This window comes from Oryzias latipes, chromosome 19 (genome assembly GCF_002234675.1).
Source record: "Oryzias latipes chromosome 19, ASM223467v1".
NCBI classification, from domain to species: domain Eukaryota; kingdom Metazoa; phylum Chordata; class Actinopteri; order Beloniformes; family Adrianichthyidae; genus Oryzias; species Oryzias latipes.
In genome coordinates, this window is record NC_019877.2 from 7,321,192 (window position 1) to 7,343,962 (window position 22,771).

Below are 22,771 nucleotides of genomic sequence, written 5' to 3' on the forward strand. Positions count from 1 at the left end.
TAGTCTAGCCTGCATTTCTTTGTCTGACCACAAGATGGCAGCAACACTTTTTGGGTGTAGGATTTTTCGTTATATTCTTTGTTTTAAATTAATACTCCTACCAGTCTAATTTTAATTAAGGACAATGCTGTGAAATTTTGACAATAAAGATTAAACTGAATACATAAATGTAAGTGTTTAACTGTGTGAGATGAGAATCGAGCGAGGAAGGGGTGTGTGGGTATCCTCCGGTTAAAGGGGGTGGGGGCACCTCTTAATCTGTGTGTTGTGAATGAAAGCAGCAGCACACGGTCAGCTTTCCTGCTGTCTCTTTGTCCCGTCGTGTGGATTTAACAGTTGGAAATGGATCGTCCAAAGTTCCCTAAGCCTGGATGAACTACCCATTCAGAGGAAAACTGTTGGAATGTGTGCAGGATAAAGATGTTTCTGTGTTTCTTTGTTTGGACTCTTTTGAGAGGAACCTTCTGTCTGGTAAGGATGAAAGTCACTAATAAAATAAAGTTTTTTTTTGAATAAATTGGATATAGGGAACTGTTAAATTAGAGGGCTTAGAGATGCTTACTGCCTGATTTTTTTTTCTGTCCAGCTGTTTCTTCTTCCACCTAAGACGGACGGCAACTTCAACAAGACGCCCTCCTCTCACCTCTACAGAAACCAGGAGGTTTCCTCGCAGAGAAACTGGGTGCTTGACGGCACGAGTGTCACCCAGAGTTTCAAACCAGCCACCAGGTCGTCCGTGACGGACTCAAAGCAGGGGTTTGGGTCATGGAGCTCACACTCCAACCCCTCCAGGAAGGTGAAGCATCAGCCCAGCTTGAAATTTCATGGAATGTCAAAACTCTCCAGGACGTTAAACTGGGGGGACTTTTATTCCAACATCAAGACGGTCAAACTGAACTTGCTGATTATAGGAAAGATTGTGGATCATGGCAACGGCTCTCTTGGCGTCTATTTCCGTCACAACTCCACAGGTGTGGGCAACGTGTCCGTCAGCCTCGTCCCACCCTTAAAAGAGCTGGAGTTCGACCTGGAGCGCCAAAGCGTGGTCAACCCCAAGGACTCAAAGACATTCAACTGCAGAGTTGATTTTGAGAAGACTGAGAGCAGCAGGAAGGTGATGCTGTGCAACTACGACCCGTCAAAGACCTGCGACCAGGAGCAAACACAGAGCCATGTCACCTGGATGTGCTCCAAACCCTTCCAGGTGATCTGTGTCTATGTGTCTTTCTACGGCACAGACTACCGGCTGGTTCAGAAAGTCTGTCCGGACTACAGATCCCAGAGTCCTGCCTTCCTGCCTACTGACTGAATGCAGGTCAAAAGGATGAACTCCAAGGAAGCTGAATCTACTTTCAGTCTTTAAGGCTGAGCCTAAGGAGAGACTGTGGAATTTTTCCCCCCTAAATATTCTGAAAGAAATGTTTTTTTTTTAGTTGAACATAATGCTTGCTGTTCACTTAAGCTTGAAACATGTTTGTGAAAATAATGTAAGAACATGAAATAAATGGATATTTGATTAAGTGTGACATTTATGTAAAAAAAAGAAACTAACGTGTTTATCATAATTACCCAAAAATACAGGCAAATTAAAAAAAATCAAATATTATATCAAAGTCTGACCGGGGTTTGGGCCACTGAGACACCCGTCTTCCACCACCTGCCAAACCACATTGCATTGGCCCCCTTTTGAGCTCTGATGCCACCCCCCCTGCCACCAGGTGCTCGCCTGCAAGCACCGATCCCAGGCCTGGCTTCAGAGCGGGGCCCCAGTGACGCCAATCCAGGCAACGTGACAGAATCTTGATGGTTGGTGGGGAGGGTTCTGGGTCAAAACGGACTGCTGGGGCTGGGCGCTACCTCAGATATAGGGTGAGAAGCTCCGTCCCCTAGCGAGAGTTTGGAGTAGAGCCGCTGCCCCCTCACATCAAGAGGTGGTTGGGGTGGCTCAGGCATCTGGGCATCTACACAATGGAGGCAAGATGAAATGGTAAAAGAAATCATCAGAACGTCCTTAAACTCATGATTAACACTTTTTTTGTTTTGCTGCAGCATCGTAATGAATTACAGCAATTACCATATTCCGTGAATCTTTCGTCCTTTTTTTCTTTTTTCTGGCAAGGACATCATGCATCTGATGGGCTGGTCTAAGCAGCGGACGGATTGTGTGACAGTGAAAGGCTGCTGATTGGTGGATTTATTGAGAAGCAAAAGAATTGTATTTGGTTTTGTCATTGTAGATCAGTGCGTGTGCTCACATACACACGTGACATTTCACACACGGACAAAGCATTTTTATGGGTGAACAATTTTTTTCTGCAGCTGCACAAATCTCTTACTACAAGTACAAACTTTATTACAGACTGACAATATGTGGGCAAAAAATCTAACTTCATAAATGGGCCATTAAGGAAAAAAAGGCATTTATAGTTTTAAATGTCAAATATTTATAAAGCTAGATTTTATCAATTTAGTCAAAAAACTTGGACTGCATCACCACAAAGGCAGTTGAATCTTATGTATCACTTTTTGGACCATGTGTATGCTTTGAATCATATTAGAGGGAAAATGGTAAGCATTCATTTATTTAGATATCATGCTTTTAGTTTTTATTGAATTCTTTTAAGCTCTTTTTTAAAATGATATGAACCAGGATGTATGCGCTGGACAAACTTTACAAGAAAAACTTTGTGTGGAACTGTAGCAATCAAAAAAATACATGGTCAAAAAAATCTCATTCACTCTGTGGAAACTCCGGGGTCATGAAAGATTATTTTTCATTTTGAAAAAAAGTTTCAAGTTTCCCCAAAGACAACCGAAACAAAGAATTGATGAGAGCTTCAGCAATAACTAAAAAGAACTTGAAAAATATTGAAGCAAAGAAAAAGAAAACTCCCCATTTAAGGTCACCAGACAATTACCTCCTCGACTCTTCCACGCTCTGCCTTGGACTGTGTCTTCTCAAGAGCGCTGCAGGGATTCTCTCCACGGAGACCGGCTAATTTTACACTTTTGCGTTCACACAATCACCTCCTCCGGGTCTGTCTGCAACATTTCAGGCCTGCAGTTCACTGCGGGAATAAATTACGTCAAGCTATGTTTAACGTAGAGAAAGCCCGTCTGTTACACCCCATTCTTCACATTTCCAAATGTGCTGGAGTTAGGACTGAACTATTGACCTCCTTACACCAGGCCAGCAAGAGTTAGGGCTGAAAACAATAAGAAATATATACATTAATAATGAAAAAAGTGTCTAGTTTCTTCCAAAAAGTTAAGAAATTCACAGTTCTGCAGTGCAGATTAGCACTATAAGTCATAAAATAATGAGAAAAATACACAGATAAAACAGTAATGCACAAAAACATTGCAGAAAGAACAGAAAATTCCATCTTTGTTGTAGATTTTTTTGCTACTTAACTTTGCCTTGCCTGGAACCAAAATGGAGTCCAATATTTTCTTTCAGCAAAACCTTTCAGCTAAGAAAAAATAAAAAGTCTCTCTTTGTCAATTGGACCTGTTTTTAGCAGGGAGGGACCTTGACTTGAGGTTGGGATCTTGTGAACAATGTTTGATTTTATTATTGGCTCCAGGACATCACTTTCAGATCCAACAAAAAATAAAATAAAATCTCTCCTGTTGATGCATTTGACCAGGGAAATGCTTTTATTGTGTCTCCAAATGTTGTTTAATGACATTAAATATTCTTTTTCACTACTCGTTAAACTGAGCTGTAGTGAAATTCCAGCAAAAATCTCAAAACTTTTGCTGGAATTGGATTGTTGTAAAGTGCTCAGAGTTCCAAAAAGGGACTTGCGAGCATTTCTGGCCTATTACCACAGGGCAGCATCTCTAATACCTGGTGTTCAGGGTGTGCCTCTCAAAATGCTGCGAGACCCCCAGAGACAGCAGGCGCTGTGGAGGTCCTGTAGGGAATGGAGAAGGTCTTTTGAATGATCTTTTGGGCAGTGTTGATAACCCCCTGAAGTGCTTTTTTGTGTGCCATGGAACAGCAGGAGAACCACACAGACTGAAACAGCAGCTGTAGAGGATGGCAAATCGTTGATCCTCTGAAGCTGGAGCTATAATTGGGTCCTCTTCATGTCTGCAGAGATGTTTCTGAGGTCTCCATCCCCCTATAGGAAGTGGAAGCTGGGCACGCGCTCCCCGTTTTTGCAGATGGGCTGCAGTCCACAATCCAAAAGTCCACAATCTCCTCCTTTGTCTTGGAGGTGTGTAGGACCAGGCACAGCATCCCAAACTCTATCTGGATCCTCACCCTGCAGGCCACCGCATCATCTCCAAAAACCTGCCATGGTGCTGCATTTATTTCAACAAAGACCGTCTGGGTGGTTGATGATGCTGTAACAAGTGTCAATTGGCCCGACTCAGCACAGCATTTATCAGCACCTCCGTGCTGATAAATGCTGTGCTGAGTCGGGCCTGAGGTCCTCTGACACGGGCCTTTTAGCCAAAAGTTAGAACTAAAACATCCAGCAAGGTTTTTTTTACGGACATCACCTGGAAAACAGCCTCCCAGAGGCTTGATTTATTTAATTTGATTGATCTTTTATTCACATTTACTGATTTATATCTGTATATTAAGGCTTATTTATTGGTTTATATGGTTATTTATCTGTTTCAACTTTTATTTATTTTATTCCTTGTACATTTTGTTTGTAACTCCAGTGTTTTCCACAGAGAGATCCTCCACATCAGTGACTGGCCCTTCTCAGGGAACGGGGTCACTGCAATGGGATCTCCCAGGTCTGGTTCTTAAACTTAGATCGGGGTGTGTGTGTGTGTGTGTGTGGGGGGGGGGGTTGTCCTGTGTTAGCAGATTCTGTGAACTTAAATGGGGGGGTCAATGATGTATGTGGAAACGTCCCTAAAATATCGTTTCCCCCTTCAGTACAAAGCCAGATTTCTACATTGCATAATTTTTCTTACCATGGTGTGTGTGTGTGTGTGTGGGGGGGGGGGGGGGCATTATATGGTTTTTGACAAAATATTTGTTTAATGTTGTGTCTGTTTTTTTTTAAAATTTGTCTTTATGAAAAGCACTTTGAGCAGCACCAGTTGGAAAACTGCTATAGAAATAAAGTTTTGTTTGATTTGAAATGTACAAAATGATTTGCATTGCTTTTAAATGAAATACTACCGATTCATTTTAACGATTTGATTCACATCAAAATTTGTGACTGACGATACGATTCATAGTTGGTATTGGTTCATTATGAACCTGAAATGGATCCAGGACATCTTTAACCAAAACTTCAACCAGTGTGACTCAGATAAATAGCTGGGTACTGAGCAGTGCAGTTGACGTTTCCCGGATAATCCAACACTTGCACTTGGTCGTTTTTATATTTTTGTAAAATAAACCTACCATATGTCAATACAACTGGTATCTTCCAACGTCTATATAACTTAAATCTTTTATTTAGAAAAATGGTTTTGATCGATTCGATGAACAACTTGCCTGAAACAGTTTGATCTGGTTGGTTAGTAAGGATAAATCGATTTATCGTCACACCATGATGAATGAATACATGAAAATATGATTTTACACTTTAAAGACTGACCTTGATATAGATTTGTCCCTCATTTCCTTATTTACGACCAACTTTTTGCAAGATTTGGTTTCTTCCTTCACGTCTGGTTGCAAAAAAGCCTGTAAAAAACTCAAAATCCTGCAGACGGTGACTTTGCAGCCACAAACCTTTTGGAAAACTGCCGTCTTTCCTCTCAGTAGTGTGTTAACCCACTTTTAAATCATTCTATACTCCTATCTAATCATAATGGACTGATTTAGATAAGCAACACCTGGCTACAAACCTTACTTACCCTCTCTTCAAGTAGTAGAAGCCTCACTGCCCTTTTGTCCTAAAAAAAATATGCATTTTTATCAATACTCAATTATAGAAAAACACAGACGTTCAAACTGCATTCAATACAAAATAGTTGTGTTTTATTTTTTTCAGGAACAAAAAATGGCAACAACTAAGTGTCACTTCTCGAAATCAAAAATATCTACAGGAAATAAACAACAATGGTTCCTTCTATCGATTACCATTTCCCACCAGGTTAAAACATTAACCTCCAATTGATTTTGTGTGGTTTGCATTTAAAGTTTAACCCCCCCAACATATTGTTTGTACTGAACATTAAAACGTGTTCATTTAAATTTCATTTTCCTTCAGTCTTCAAGCCTGCAAAGAAAAGCCTCCATCTGTTCGACAGCCTAGAAAGCCACTGTGTCTGTACAAACTCCTATGGTAGAACAATATGAAATCTGTCACATCGACATAATGAACCCAGCTTGAAGGTTTTTGTAACCGTTTTTTTTTTTAAATAACGCTTTCCTCCCTTTTTTTTGTCTCGGGGGTGGGGGGGGGTTGTTCTGATGGTTCACCCCCCTTTGAAATGTTCTGAACAGATCCACACATGAAATCGGATTTCCCCAAGAATGACATCCAGTTCTGCGGTTCTTTGTATCCTCTTTATGCCACTTTTTCTAGCGGTTTCAAAATTAAAAAGAGACACCGTCGGACAGTTGTAAGCAGGAGTACGTGTTTGTTTGTCACCGTCTGATAACTCATCTTAAAGGGTTTCTGTTGGAGGTGGTCCAGCTGGGTCTGAAGTTCATGGTGTGCTTGCCTACAGTAGTTTTGCATTACTGCTGGTAAAGGTTGGCAAGGGGTGACCTGTGACCTTAGTGCAATGTTTCCCCGACTTTGTCTGAGAAAGTTGTTGATGTTTTTGTTGTTGTTGTCCTATCTCTGCCTTTAGGATAGCCCTTGGTTGTCTTTCTTGGGGGGGGGGGGGGGGGGGGGGGGTGTTCTAGTTTGTAACGGCAGGTCCACTTACTCCACTTCTTGAGTCACTAAGAGATTTAGGCTTCAAACTAAAACAAAGGGGGATTTTTTTGTTTTTTTTGTTGTGAAAACTTCCTCAGTTCGCTTTTACTGGGCTTTTCGAGTTTCAAGTTCCTTCGCCAAGACGGACTCCACAGAGGAAGGAGCAGGACGTCCAAGTGTTTGACCCCACTAAGCCAGAGTCGAGGGGAAAAGGGGAGATGCTTGGTGGTTGCATCGTTTTCTTTTTTCTTGAAGGAGAAACATCCACTTCAGAAGTCCGTCCCTTCCACCTCCGCCTTTAGAGAAATTACATACGGTGAGGGTTCTGGATGGAGCAGAAAGGGGGGGGGGGTCCAGGTGGTGTTGTGGGCATCAGCGCAGGAAAAGCTTGTCCCTGTGGGTTTAGAACCTGGGTGTTTTTTCTGTGTGTTCATGTGTGCGAGCATGACTGTAGACGGCTCTACTGGTGGTGGTGGTGGTGGGGGGGGGGCTGTTAAGACTGTTTGAGGCGTTTGCGGGGGGGTCCGAGGAAAGGACACTGGGCAGAAGCAAGGGAGCGGTAAGCTTCTGCCACCAGATGCGGATGGGAGGCGACCATGGACTTCCAGCCTGTTGTTTCCATCACTTCTGCAGCGTGACTGAAGACAGAAATAAACACAGAGAACGGCAACAAGTCAGTTCAGCAAATAACTTATTTTTCATACTTTGGGGAAAAGTTCAAATTGTGTTTCTGGTGTTTTTGTCATGTTCTTGTGGCCTTTTTCTGGACAAATATAAAGAAAATTAAACTTAAAATTGCATTTCTGAGTATTTCTTTATTCAAATAGTTGTGCATCAGGAGCAGTATTGTAGTTGTGCAGAAGCTACAATCGGCAGGCCACAGGCTCCATGCTCTGCTCCATTCTGATGCATCCACTTATAGACAAATGAATCCTTTTACGTCTTTGTTTTCCTCGTCTGAGCCCCCATCTGGCTTAAAACTGTACGCTGGATTGCTCCAACATTGCTCGCCATTTTTGTTGCCCCGGTAATGTTAGTTTGGGGTGGTGAGGGGCTGTAAACTAGCGGGAAGGCATGTAAACATATGGATGATGGGATGTAGGGGCAGAACCACTAGCCGCCAACAGTCTCGCTGCCTACTATGAGGCAAATTTATAATAAACTACCGTACTGCCCCTCTGCAGAAACTATGTCCTAAAAACAACACAGGTTTTTTACTTTGGCTAAAAACGGTGAAATCCTAATTAAAAGACCACTGGGAACGCTTTGAAAACAGATCAAAAGATGATCAGAGCGGGACTTTAAAGTTCTGATAAGCAAAAGTTTTTTAGTTTGTGTCATGACACTATTTAATAACCAGTTATTCTGTTGTTTCTTTAATTTTGGGACATTTTATACCACAGTAAACCCCAATATGAATGTTCTTTTCCTTGTCTTGAAAATATTTGTTCTCATTTCTTAATGTAAAACATGTTAGCTTGATAACTTTAAACCACAAATCACACGTATAGAAGCAAAAAAAAAAAAACATGCAGCAAAGGCTGGGTTTAAAAATATTCCACAATGAAACAATCTTGGCCAAAACAAATCTATATGATTGATTATTCCAATGAACTAATTTTCCTTTAAAGTAAATCCAAGTATTTTTAAAGAAGAAACTGTTTTCAATTAGTATTAATAATACATACATTTATAGAGAAAAGTACCTGACTAATGATCAGATCAATAAAAAAACAAAAAAGTAGTTACAAAGGAATAAAGAGTCATTAAAGGTTCCTAGTTCAGGCGTAAAGAATATATTTAAAAATGATACAGAAAAAAGGTATGTCATACCTCAAACAGGTATTTTTTAGTTTTTTAATGTGTGGGACTGTAAAACATTGAAACCTAGAGGTCCTCCTTCATTCACCCCCCCCTATAGATGTGTAGAAGCTGCAGTACAGTCGCATGTTCAGAAGTATTCCTCATGTGAAGCAACCGACGAGGTGACAACAGAGCCGGTGAGGAGTCAAAAGGCCTGATCCCCCCCCCAAAAAACCTCCATCCTTTTTATTGCTACTCTATATTCATCTCCATATGGGCACACATGAAACTTGGTTATTAACTGGGCGAGAGCATACGGCCACATGCAGAGTGTCAGTCCTGGTTCCTCCAGTAATGACACCAGGATGCAGGCGGAGGAGATGAGACAAACTGACACCAGTCCAAATATGCAGCCAACGTGGCAGAACTGCAAGTCTGCAAAGGTGTTGGAAACCCAATTACAAGTGAGGAGGATCTTTCCTGCGTCTGAACTCACTAGTTGATGAAGTCGACTGCCTGGGTTTTCAGCTGGTCGGCGCTATGCAGATCGGCGAGGATGAGGATGTCGGCGGCGTTCTCCACGGACAGACTGGTGCAGAGCGCGTCCTCACACATGACTTTAAGTCTCTCCAAGGCGTACTGGAAGAGAGGAGAGCTTTAGAGCTAGCATCAGCTCTAGGACTGAAGGACGAATGAGAGGAAACGACTACAATGACAAAAAGGAAATTTCATTTTAGCCTCACTGACATCAGTGTCTCAGGTTAAGTGAAAAGTATCCCATCGATAGATAAAAAGAAACTACCACAAACATTTGTGCTTGAATCACAGAAGGGCTTCAATGTCAGCCTCACATTTGCCGCCATGGGGGAGTGAGATCCGTGTGAAATCACTCAACAGCTTCTTACAAAACTGGATGGAAATTAGTTTCGAAAATTCCAAAAGCTGACAGTCTTCCCTAAAGTCGTCCTTTTTTGTTTCTATAGATGAAAGAAACCTGAATGAGATCTTCGTGAGATCATTTAGAGATTCTCCCAGTGAGAAGCAGCAGCAGCAGCGTCTGAATGACGGCAGCTTTTAGCGCTGCATCCGTCTCTCTGTGACCCCATTTGACGACTCGGCGTCCCGGCGCTGCGGCAGGAGAACGCCGCTGCTGCCAGTGAAAGGGGCTTTTCTAGCAGTAAAGGTATTTAAAGTTGTAAATTCTGACATCCCCTGCTACTTTTCCTTTTTTTTTTTAAGGAAAACCATGCACCCAAATGCAGTTTGTTTATATGGGCATCATGGGTATTTTTTCTGTATAAGAATATCTTCCTTTCAAAGATGTCAGTGTTTGTTTGATTTTATAAATAGGCGTCAATGAGCAAATGTTTTGATGTGATAAATATCTGTGTGTGTGTCTGCATGCTTTAAAGTACTCACTGACTTCACCTGGACTGGTTAGTATCCAGGTGTTTATCTCTGAGTCTCACTGGTTACATTTTTGGTAAAGATGTTCTAAATCAATCTTAGGTCAGTGAATAGAACCGTTCAAAATGAACCAACATCGACTATGAATCGTGTCAGTGACCACAAATTATGATTTGAATCAAATTGTTGCTAAAATGAATCATACACTGAGGTGGTGGATTAAGAGTGTGTTCCTGTAAGACCATCTTTTCTATAGCTTAGGTGCTCTACGTGTTGCAGCTTGTTCAATTCTTTATTTACCTTATCAGCCGCTGCCAGCAGGTCGTCGGCCATCTTGTCCAGGTTTGGCGCCTTGTCTGTGTAAATGAAGCACATCATCTCCTTGAATACTTCCGGCTCGACGTCGTTGATCTCCACGCGGTTCTGGAAAAAAAGATGCACAAAGTATTAACAACTTTTGGTTTAAACTGAACCGTGTTTAAAACCATCAAACCCGTGTTTGATGGTTTTAAACCGTTCAAACCGAATTAAGCAGGAAAGGAATCGTGCCTATTAAGTACATTTAAGTGTGTGATCTGCAGATTTAGGTTTTAAAAGAAGCATTTCTGTAGTGTGCAACAGTTTCAGTCAATTTTGATGGATTAAAATATGAATATATGTTTATTTATAGTCTAATATTATCAAAGACCGAGTATAATAGATTAATAAACTAAAAAAATGTCCTTGGGTAAAAATAAACACCTCCTGCAGCCTCACTTATCATACTCACACATGGAGGGATAAAGAAAAGGAAAAAGCAATTTGCTGCTTCTGCAGTATTGTCAGTGAGGAATGAGTGCTGACCCCCCCCCCCCCCCCCGAGTGCAGCAGGACAACTGCATTCTGTTCCACCAAACGCTTTGGTGTTGCAGCCGTTCGACGGCACGCAATCTTTCAAAAGCTCTCTGTAAATGTGAGGAGTCTGAACTGCAGGGGAGCAAAAGCAATTTACCTGTGAAACAAAAAACAACAGAACAGATCTTTGGCCCACCTTTTTGCTTTCCTCCATCTCGTGCTCAAACATGGCGCTGAAGACCGGCGAACGTGCTGGTGAGGAGGAGGAGGAGGAGGAGGAAGAAGCATGTTGGTGCAGGAAGAATAACACTGGAGTCAAGTACAAACTAAAGACTGTCTGAACCTGCTAGGATGGCTTTGTGGGCCTGAAACTCCTGGCCGGCCACACACAGGGAGCAGTCTGTGAAGCGGGAGTTCTCCCAGAGGCCCCCCAGCTCGTCTGCTAGCCGACAGTCCGGCACCTTCACCATGTTCATCGTGTTCTGACCAGATATGTTGACCGAGTCCTGCACCACACTAACCTGAGAGAGAAAAACAGCATCTGACATAAACGTGATTCAACTGAAAATCCAGAAACAACTCAACACATGGAAGAAACGGCGTACCTCACAGAAGAGCGTCAGCTTGTCATCTGGTAACAGACCGTTGGCTTCATCGAGGAGGAAATCTCTCCGGATGAATTTTTTAAAGCCCCAGTCCTTCCCCTGAACAAAGCGATAGGCCCGCTGGCTTTCTGCAAGCAGGCAGCACACACGGCATAAAAAATAAAAAATAAAAACTCCAAAAGAGAATGCAATGTTTCTGTCTCTAACTGAGCTTCAGACTGGATTGTGTTCTCACCCATGGCTTTGGTCTCCTCTCCTTTGGCGTTGAGGATGGAGAACTTAAATTTTGCGCGCACTTCTGACTTTGGACAGCTGACCAGCAGCAGGTAGAGGGACAGGTAATCTTTGCTCTCCTCATCTAGACCCTTGGGATTCACACGCAAACACCTAAAGACAATAGAGAAAACATTGTATAAAACAGTGGCGCTCTACCCCAGGTTGCAGGCCGATACTAGTGTTTGACTGTCTTGGTGCTCGGCCCCATTTTGAAGGAAGTTTTATTTTACAAATCTACCGGTTTCTCTCCAAGACGTGCATTTATTACTCACTCTGGAGTCAAGACGTTCACTGCGTCTCAAATACATTTGCTACCTGCTTAAAGCGCCTCCACTAGTCTGTAACATTAACGCTAAATCAAACCCCCAAGCCAAAAAAGTTATGAAAAAACTCTGGAAAGTTTCTTAGCGAATAAACCAGAGCGGAAGCAAAAAAAGAAAAAAAAAAGCTACATTGATCAAACTAAGTCAGGAGTTCTTCTTAAAATAAGGATTTTTTGCAAAGGTTGTTACCACAAACCCTCCTCTGCCTAATACGCAGCTCTATAATGTTTTGGTGCTAATAAAGTTGCTTTCACGGTGGATTCACATTTATTGATGAATATAGAAAACACCAGCCTTTGTGATGGTTGGATCATTTTATTTCACTCCATTTATTCGCCACACCTCAAAAGTCAGATGAGGCTGAAGTTGGGGTCCGGTTTTTACCGTCCGCTTTGACAGCAACGGGACAATCTTTATGATTGGTCCGACACAAATTCTATTGTTCAAGATGTCAACTGCCGCAGATATTTGATAAAGTTCTCTAAATCTCAGTTTGGGATGAATGTGTTTTCATGTGTTTCAAAAACCCACCATTTCAGTTTGTCGTTGGCTCCGGAGGAGAACGTGGAGCTCTTGATGACCTCACCCATCTCCTCACGACAAAAGCTGAAGTTGTTAATGGTCCACATGTAAGAGAACTTCACCACTTTAATCTGTAAGCAAAAACCAGCATCGCGTTAGAAATGCTGAGCCGAAGCTGTGCCACAGCTGCGGTCCGGCGTGCAGGTAGATCACCTGTGTGTAGCACCAGCTTTCAGCCACAGGCCCGCTGGACATTTCCGCAGGGGGAGGGGGACTCGGGACTCTTGACATTGCCAGCGTGACGGGTGATGAGAAGCTAGAGTATGAAGAAGAGAAGGAATGTGGCGTTTCCGGGCGTCAGCGATGGCCCCCGACGTCCATCTGCATCAGCACACACCAGATGGAAGCAATTTGCCCCCTACACAGAGACAAAAACCATAAAGATGTTTAATCATTTTGTTACGCCTGTAATGCATTTTGGCGGATAGGCTATCCATCAAACAAGCCTTCAAAATACAGGGCGGGCGATTGTGAGGCTGCATGCAGACACTCTATTGCTCATTAGATCACATCAGGACTCTACAGCCTCTAATTCAGGCAAAGTACATTATCCCTGACCTGCTGCATGACAGCCGTTGATCGATGGTTTTATTTAGGTCAAGAGCTGCTACAATTAAATCCAATTAAGCGTCATTTGTGAAATAATAAAAAAACTGCTTCCCGTGTGAGAAAAATCCATTTCACAAACTCCACTGAGGCACAGCGGGATGGTAAAACAAAAATTGATACTCATGTCACAGATTTCAAATAGACAAGAAGGAAAACTGGCTTTTAGTCAGCTAACCTTTTACGATGTAAACTTTATTTTTTAAACTGCCTGCCTAAAGACCCACTCCAATCATCTTTTGATCCATTTAAAAAACGTTCTCAGTGGTCTTTTAATTATGATTAGGATTTTTAGTCAAAATCTAAATCTCGTTTTGTAGTTTCTGCAAAGCAGCAGTCGTTCATTAGAAATTCATCTCAGAGTAGCTCTGAACAGGACTGTTGGGACGGAGCAATCCCCATGCTGAGAGCTCTCTGTTCACACTCTGTCCTGCTAGTTTACAGCCCTTCACAACCCAAACCTGGTGAGCTATTTTGGAGTTATTAGCACTACGGACGATAAAGGATCTAGTCGTCTACAAGTGGAAGCAACAGGATGGAGCGGAGCAGGGAGCCTGTGGCTCACCCAGCGTATTTTTAGTCACATATAAGCTCTTTTTAACTTTGTTTTTTTTTTCTACTCCTAATTCACAACTATTTGAATAAAGAAATACTAAGAAAGGCCATTTTATCCTTAATTTTCTTAATTTATGTCCTTTATCATAAAAAAAATCCCACAAGAACGTCTTAAAACCACGACTTTCATCAGAGTGGGCCTTTAAGGACTCGTAAGGGCAGAAAAAAATAAAGTGCAACACTGACTGATGAAGTCTTTAGGGGGAATTATGTCCATTTTTTGGACCTTTCTGCATTTATTCAAACCCTGAATCTCACAGAGAACATTTTCCAGAAGCTGCCCTTAAAACTGGGAAAAACATTTCTGAAAATGTTCACACAAAAAATGCAGAAACGGTTTTTCAGGTGATCAACAAGTGCTTTGATTCTATTTTTAAACTACAACCAGCTGATTTTTTGCCTCCTTTGATTTTTTTTTTGCCTTTTTAAAGCTGTACTTTGACCCTCCTTAAGGTTTAAAAGTGCAAAACATAATTTTTTGCAGTTTGCTGAATGCTTATCTTGAGAGCAGCTAAGTGTCTGTTTACCTCCGCACCGCTAACAACCTTTGAGGGGAAAGAGGGTCACCACAGAATAAATAAACTCATTTCTGAAAGGATGCAGAGGCTTTGTGGCAACAACTCCAACCCTTGATGTTGAACAGCCCCAAACACATGAATACTAGCCAGTCATTTAACGTTTTAACATCAACAGTATAGTCCAGTTTCAAAGGTTTCCTAAAACAATCCGTTAAATGGAGATCCAAAACGTTTGTTTCATCCTTTGAGTCGGAGAAGGAAAGAACAAAAAAGGAAGTACAGAAAAAGAAAATTGAAAGCACAGTGACATTAAAGGCAAATGGAAAAAAATCAGGTGGCACATGAAAGATGGAGCACTGTCCGTGGAGCCATTCCCCAAGACAAATTGCCACCAGAAGAACCTGGATTGAGACAAAAAGAGGATCAAACTGATGTATGAGCCAGAAATCTAATATAGACGTGAAGTCGACTGAGATAACGCTTCATCTGCACAAGTTCTTCCTCTCAAGAAGCAATAAAAAGGTTTAGATGAAAAACACTAAAATATTTTTTTTGTGTGTTATTCATTTCTAATATTTAATCCTCCTTTAATCCTAAAAAACTAAAGAAAAAGTACAATTCAAATGTGATTTTTGAATGTTATTTTTAAAAATGTTTATAACTATTTTTAACAGAATACTGTTTTTTTTTTCATTTAGGAAATTATTTACCTTTAGTCATTACATACATCTTATATATAAAAGGTCATGGCTGTCTCTTTATTTGATAGGAGGAACAGAAAAACTACATTTCACGAGGATTCTTTAGTTTCACAAACTCTTTTAAAAGTTTCTCTACCTCATTTCAATTGGAAAAAATTACAACCTACAGCATAAACGCCAACAACCTTGGTTTCGAATTTGGTTTCATTTAAAAATTAAAAATAAAAATTCTTACTTATAGAAACCACAGGTAGCTCCTGAAAACAAAAAACATACCATAGATTGTTTGGGAATCTGATGAGAATTAACTGAAAACCACAGTAACAGTACAGAGAAAAGAAGCTTCAGGAAAACAAGATCGTTTCTGATTCCAGGAACTTCATTTGTTTCCATGGCATTTTATCACCATGGTTACGGCACTTTTATTGATCATCCAGAAAGTCTTGTTTGATGACACCATCTGAGTTGTTGGCTTTTATTAGAACTAACCTGCCTCCCCATCAGTGTTCGGCCAATAGGAGGCATGTCTTAACGTAGTAAGTCTGCTTGCTCTAAATTTGCAGCTTATTTATTCTAAGTGTGTGAAATGTAATAGACAATGTGTTAACCCTGATGCTACGTTCACGCCGGCCTCCTCAGATGAAAAGTCTATATCTACGCGGGTATGTGTGCGTTTTGGGTTAGGGTTCAAATCTGGTTTTAAGTCTGTTTTCAGGCTCTGTAAAAAATGTGTATCCATTGCGCACATGTTGAAATTTAAACCAGTTGAACTCAAACAGGGACTCAGATTTGGTAGTGACCATTGACTGTATAAGAGAACTGGACTGAGCCAGTGTGACGGCATCCATAGAAAACGCCTTACTTCCTTACAGCTCCCAACGAAATGACGCCAATTCAGTTGCCATTTTTCTGCCATACAGATGCTGCCATTTGAAGCCAGACCCGGGGGGGTGGGGGGATGTACTCAGTTCAGTTATTTTATACAGTCAATAGTATTGACGTATGGGTAGCGCCCTTTTTAATTCATGGAAGTGCCTGTCCTATGAAAAGTGATTATAAAAGAGAAAATAATAGTTGTTGTTTGTGCCCAGCAGGCATTCTATGATGCCAAGTCTTTCATATACCGGAACAGGAAACGCCTGGGGCAAGATTTGTGAATTTTGCACCACTTCCATATTTGGCACCAAGCCTCTTTCAGCTGTGAGCACATGCGTTAGCATCAGCGTAGCGACAGTCCAGTGTGAACACTGTATGCTAAAACACTTTCAAGAACCTGAAGTTAGGGCGTTCTTGAATTCGCTTCAGATGCCCAGTATGTTCATAGCACAAGACACTTTACTGATCAATGCTATCCCATAAACACACTTTTTTTTAAAACCACAAATATTTCAAATTGACCAAAAGGAGTGAAATGGTTAAATATCTACCAACTCTGAAGAAACAGCTATAATGAAATAGGGTAGATTAAAAAAAGTTGTAAAAATGTAATTATACATTTATGAGTTATGTTTCAACACAACCAAGTTAAACCTAGAACAGTATAACTTCAGTCTTTAATCATCTGCCTTTTGCAGTTCATTCAAACTTCAAAGGCTTATTTAAAAAAAAACAATAAACAGAACAACAAAAAATGTGTGTTCATTTAGATTTTTGGGTCAGAAACTATATTAAATATAATGTACAATCCGTTCCAATCACAACTACAGAATTTTACACCACACCTTTGAAAAAAAAAAAAAAAGGGGGGGGGGGGGTCAATCTCCACTCTAAATTGGAGGCATGGAGCACAAAGGCATTTTCAGACAGCAATTTCCAAAGAGAAATGAAAAACTGCAACGCCTGTCAAAGTTTCAGAGAACACAATGTCTGTTTCCAGAGCTTTTAGTCTTTGAGGACTTCAGTCAGCAGCAGACAAACCTTTAAAGCATAATTGCTACAGGGGCTGAGAATCATTGCACGTTTTTTCGCTCCTGTGAAAGAGATTTCATATTCTGCCCTTGGTTATGCTGCTCCTCCTTGCCCCAAAACTCAATCTCAGCAACGTATGAACTATTGATTTTGCGGCAAACAGCTTGGCGCCCACTCATCCCCTCACTGTGCAGCCCCCCCCCAATTACAGTAAAGGGGATTTAACGGGGGGAGCGTTAGCACTCTGGCTTCACCTCCTGTTTCTGCTTCCTAACTAAACCCGCCTTACTTCACCAGGCAGGAGAGGTTAAACGGAGGAGGGACCTCAATGCATATCTAATGTGTCCATTCACCTTCCTTATGCCATTACTAACACTTCCACTTGAGATGATGGCCTCAAACAAGAAACATTACTGCAAAGAAAAAAAAGGGGGTTTCATGCAATTCGGCAAAGTCTTAAATAACAATAGTTTCAGAATTTTCCAAGTATATTACTAAAGATGTCATTAATATTAGGTAGAAGGTCACCTTTAGGGATTTTATGCTTGCAGCTTCTTATACAAATCTAACATTTGCAGAAATTTGTATTTTTCCCCCCCACATAGATGTAAATTGCAATTGTTGTAGTCGTTTGTGTTGCATAAAAACTAAAATGTAATAATTTTAACAAATTCATTATTCAGCCGCTCCAGTTCGGCTTGATGCTGACTGCAAAACCTTAGATCACGGTTAGTCACAGTAATTAGTGGCCCGCTCTGTAAACATCTGTCTGAATGGCAACTTTACAGAAATGCTCCCACAGCTTCCGGCAGCTGTCCCAAAATACTACATGGAGCAAATAAGACCTGCAGCAGAGAAGCGTAAGATAATAAAGGCAACAGACTTGCTCAAGTCAGAAGAGATTGTGGTCAACAAAACAACAAAGTGCCATAAAAATAAAGCACCAGCTTTCCAAATTCGTCTTATAGTCATAAAATGATTTAAAATGTCAAAATATAACATTTTTTATGCCATTTACTTTGTGTTGAAAGAATGAAAAGATGTGGAATGCATTCTCCTGGCAACCCCAAGATTTTTAAGTGAATCTTGTGAAGTTTAGGTTCTTCTTTCAGCAAGTTAAAGTGCCAGCTTGTAAAAGTCAAAGTGATAAATTATAGGCAAGTTGTACAAAAACAAATACACAGCATTTAATGAAACAAGTTTCTTCCTAAAGCTTTCCTCGCTCCCAGTAAGTCATAAGGTCAAGTGTGCTGCTGAAAACAAGCCAACATTTGAATAAGGACCAACTTTGATCAACTCTTGCTAAGCAGAGATGTTGAAATAAAACTATTAAATTGCTATTTAGACAAAATCATTATAGGTTTGCATCTACATGTTAAAAAAATACCATTTTTAAATTTGATTTCTCTTGATATTAGCTAAACAAAACCACATAAAATGACCTGTAACATTTCTTTTTAGTACTTGTTTTCTAAAAACAAACTTCAAAAATGTTAACCACATCCAATAATAAATCTCAATTTGTCAACATGTTTAGAAGTAGCCATTTTTTTAAGCTTGGTAACAAACAATAAAGGCAAACTCAGCTAAACTGAGTGACATGTGGAGAGCAAAAGCATGAACTAAGGAAAAACCTAAATGAAAAGCCATTCCATGTCTGCTGCATGGCAGATTTTTCAACGGGCAAAATCAGCAGCAACCGAAAATAATGTTGCTGTCCAAGTAGAAATGTTGCACAACTTAATTAAAAAAAAAAGGCAGGAGAGGCTGACATGAGCCATGTTTTTTTCGTAAATCTATCATAAAAAATATGAAAAGCCTATTCTCAAGCTTTCAAATACGACCGAAAAAATATTACATATTCAATTTCCTGAGGAAAAAACACTGTTATATGCATTGAATTGCTGAAATGATGTCACTGCTGTGGTTTGCGTTACTGAGGGTGACAAAGGTGAAACTGGATTCTTGTCATTAATACAAACTTCTTTCTAAACAACTATGATCACATCTGATTGGCTGGAAGGTCTGATCAGTTCAAAAACAAAAAAACGATCAATTAAAATGAATTTTTAAAGATAATTCCAGAAGAGCAGCAGTGCATAAAGAATTACTGCAGTCATAAATAGTTAAAGGGTCAATGACATCAATTCCTTTACAGGGATCCTTTTAAAAAAGAATTAATCGAAATCGCAACAGCCAGTGAGTGGGTTGAGAAATCTTCTTTATATATTTATGAAAGAAGTTTTGATATATAATGGGAATCATATGCCTTAATCCATTTTTTGACCCTAATCAGAGTTACTAAAGCATGGAAGCATTTTTTTTGCCTCTAGAAGAAACACGTATGTAAAGTTATAAAGGTTTTGGATTTGTATTTGTCTCTTCCTGTTCAGCTCAAACTCTGAGATATTGTCTCTCCAAGACCCAATTAATTCAAAACTGATTTGTGCTAAATCAGAATTATTTTTACTGTTAACATTAATTACATATAAAGTAACGTATTTTCCGGACTATATGTCGCACCGGAGTATAAGTCGCACCAGCCCAAAAATGCATTATAAAGTAGAAAAAAACACAGATAAGTCGCACTGGACTATAAGTCGCATTTTAACTTTCACAACCTTATATGACACAATCATAGCAGACTGTTTATCTAATAATTTCACAGTAATTTTTTCTCAAACTTATTTATTTATTCCTTTCATGAAGCATCATTGGCTAACTAATACTCTGTTTTCATCCTGTATTTGTAGAAACAGTTGTCATTTTTATTGCATTTCTGAATCTATGAAATCATTGGAAAATAGAATATTATGTTGTTAGCCTTCAAGATCTTACTGTAAAAAAAAGTTTGCTGATTCTCTGAGTCACTTAACATCCTCTTAACACTTAACATACCTCATACATCAAATTGACCCAGGAACATCATCTCTGTTACTCACAAATTAACATAACAGGAGGGTTAACAATGTATTTATTTCAATTTATTTTTAATATAAGTCGCTGCGGAGTATAAGTCGCACCCCTTGCCAAACTATGAAAAAAAGTGCGACTTATAGTCCGGAAAATACGGTAACAAAGAAAAACCGGGGATTTGCCGGCTGGACTGTTACATAAATACGCCACAGGTCAACAATCAGAAGGGTGATGAACATTAACCCTTGAAAGTTGAGGACCACAGACACACAACCAGTTGCTCTGCTGCAATCATCTTCCTGAAACTGTCACACATATGCTTTTGTTTTAAAGTATGGCAGTTCCCTGTATGCAGGTTTGTCTGTAGCTTCAGTGGCGAGGCTGCAGCGGTTTCAAAATGCAGTGGCTAGATTAATCCGTGCTGCTAAGATGTTCAAGCACATAATTACGGTGGCCCAGAAGGGTCACAACACAACACATTAACTCACAACACAACACAATAACTCACAACACAATAATTTGCCTCCCTTCTGGGCCACCGTACATAATACCAAACCTAGTCTCACTGAATTAGCAGACAGGCCAATTTTTGATTTTTTTTAAAAATATTATTACTTTCAAGTCACTTGCAGGTACTCTACCTTCTTATCTTGTTAGTTTGCTTTTAAAATATTCCCCCCCTGAAGTCCCTACATTCCTAGGACCAGTGTGTGCTACTGGTTTCAAGAACCAAATGCAAATTTCAGGGGGGCGATGCATTTGCTGTGCTGGCTCCTAAACTGGGGAACAAACTGCCGTTGGCTGTTGGAGAGTTTTAAAGCTAAACCGTTCCTCTACAACTGTGCATTAGTATCTACCTCGCTGACCTTTTATCACGTTTTTAACTCCAGTTTTATCCTTTATGTTCTAATATTGTATTATTAATTGATTTGACATTGCGTACAGCACTTTTTGGGCCTCCTTGTTGTGAATCTTTCTTTGGGGTGCTTGAAAGAATCCAAAATGAAAGGGAAAAAAAAAGACATAACAAAACAGTGATAGTGTTTAAGATTCTTTGACAGTTCCATGGATGAATTGTGAACAAGTTTTAAAGTCAATACTACGGCTTATCCCCACTCCATTTACTTACATTTTTTTTTAATAATGACGCTGTCCAATTGTGAAAAATGTATATTACTATAATTAGCAAACTAATGAAAAAGTCAAAACATTTCATTCTACATGTAATAAAAGCAGCATCACCGAATGAACTTACTTTTACTCCGTCTCACAACGTAACAAAAATAACTACGCCAAAATACGCTTTTTATTTTCATGTTAACAGTTGTGAAATTTTTAGAAATATTGATGGCATTTTATTATGACGTATCCAATCCTATTGCTGTAGGTATGACATACAACAAATGCTGTACATTTTGTCTCATAATCCTTGCAACACTATTTCAACTTTGGCCAACTATGTGCAGTATTGTTACAAAAGCACTTTTTTGAGTTATTGCCAAAATATGATTTAAAAAGCTATTTGACCTGCTGTTTGTGAATTCCAGTAATTAACATTTCACATATATTGGAAATGTTTTTGTATTTCTTTGTTTTAAAGTTAACATAGTTGGGGATGGCACAGTTGTTGGAATAATAGGCACCACAATAAATGTTGCTGACCCCTGGAATTGATTTACCTGCAAAACAGTTTTAAATAAAGCTCAAACATATCTATTTAAAATTTGCTCAGGACAACCTTACAGTACACGTTGCAATGATATCTTTGTGCATCATACAATAGCATTGTAAACATACACGTAATTCTGCTTGGTCATTGTTGTTGATGGGCCTGTCGGTGGAACATCTTATTGGTAAATTTTAATTACCGGTAAATCATTTGCACTCTGAAACGTTCCAGATTTGGTTGCCCAGTATTATATATCAATTACATTTTGACAAATAAAACATGAAATGGGAATAAAAAATACGTATACTTATGTAAGAGGAAAGTTTCAATTTAATGTTACTTAGCACAAGAAGGGAATATTTTGGGATTACACAGGTTTATGCTAGAATGACTCACTGTAAAAGGAAAAGATTAAAATAATCTTAATACACAAAAACAGGATCCCTACAAAAAAAAGCTCTAGCGATAAAAAAACCGTTTTGTTTTGGATGATGATGTGATGAAAACCAATACTGCAGTTAAGTTAGTTAGACGATGTTCATGTTGGATTCGGCCGCAGCCAGAAAATACACAATTCTCAAAAACATAATCGACAGAATCATGATTGGTTATTGTTTTTTTCTGTGTTGGTACCCACAATGTTTCAAATTTAAAATAATACAACGCTGCTTCAATAAAAAAAGACAGCGTCTTATCAACTTGTATACGCAGAAATCCTATCGGTGATCCACATAATCTAATAGTAACAGGGTAGCTAACTCTCCATCGAGCTAGACGTCAGGTTAGCCGCAATTTAATAGCGGCTAACATTAGCCAAACAAAAAGGACAGGAAATTAATGAAATCCTTCCCTGAAACTGGTACACCACAGCTTTTACTGGGAGATTTTAATACAAAATTCCCAAATGTCAAGCTTTCTTGAATATCTATTGACAGACTTACCTTTTTGGTAGGGCAAATTACAACGCTAGTTGAGAAAGCTTTTGTTGTTCGTTAGTACTTCAAGTGGCAGTTCGACTTATCCCTCATTGACCGACAGCGCCCCACCGCGTCTCGGAGTGGTATGACAACTCAAAGGTATTACACTGTTTAAAGAAATATTTACGTTTATCATAGGAAAACGGAACAATAGGCTATCGGATTCGTCTTATCAAC

The 22,771-nt window shown here is 39.8% G+C and overlaps 2 protein-coding genes across 2 annotated transcripts; one reads left to right on the top strand and one right to left on the bottom strand.

Moving 5' to 3' along the window:
- The first annotated feature begins 210 nt into the window (after positions 1-210).
- Positions 211-1,513, top strand: LOC101173019 (neurexophilin-1-like). Its single transcript, XM_004080477.4, has 2 exons — positions 211-471; positions 587-1,513. The coding sequence occupies exons 1-2, from the start codon at positions 421-423 to the stop codon at positions 1,307-1,309; spliced, it is 774 nt and encodes a 257-aa protein (XP_004080525.1). The 5' UTR covers positions 211-420; the 3' UTR covers positions 1,310-1,513.
- A 4,430-nt stretch (positions 1,514-5,943) lies between these two features.
- Positions 5,944-22,631, bottom strand: spop (speckle type BTB/POZ protein). Its single transcript, XM_004080283.4, has 10 exons — positions 22,559-22,631; positions 12,838-13,042; positions 12,634-12,755; positions 11,739-11,890; positions 11,504-11,631; positions 11,242-11,419; positions 11,095-11,150; positions 10,365-10,487; positions 9,154-9,296; positions 5,944-7,492 (listed from the first exon to the last, which is right to left on the bottom strand). Exons 2-10 carry the CDS (start codon positions 12,913-12,915, stop codon positions 7,348-7,350), a joined length of 1,125 nt encoding a protein of 374 aa, XP_004080331.1. The 5' UTR covers positions 12,916-13,042; positions 22,559-22,631; the 3' UTR covers positions 5,944-7,347.
- Positions 22,632-22,771: the final 140 nt, after the last annotated feature.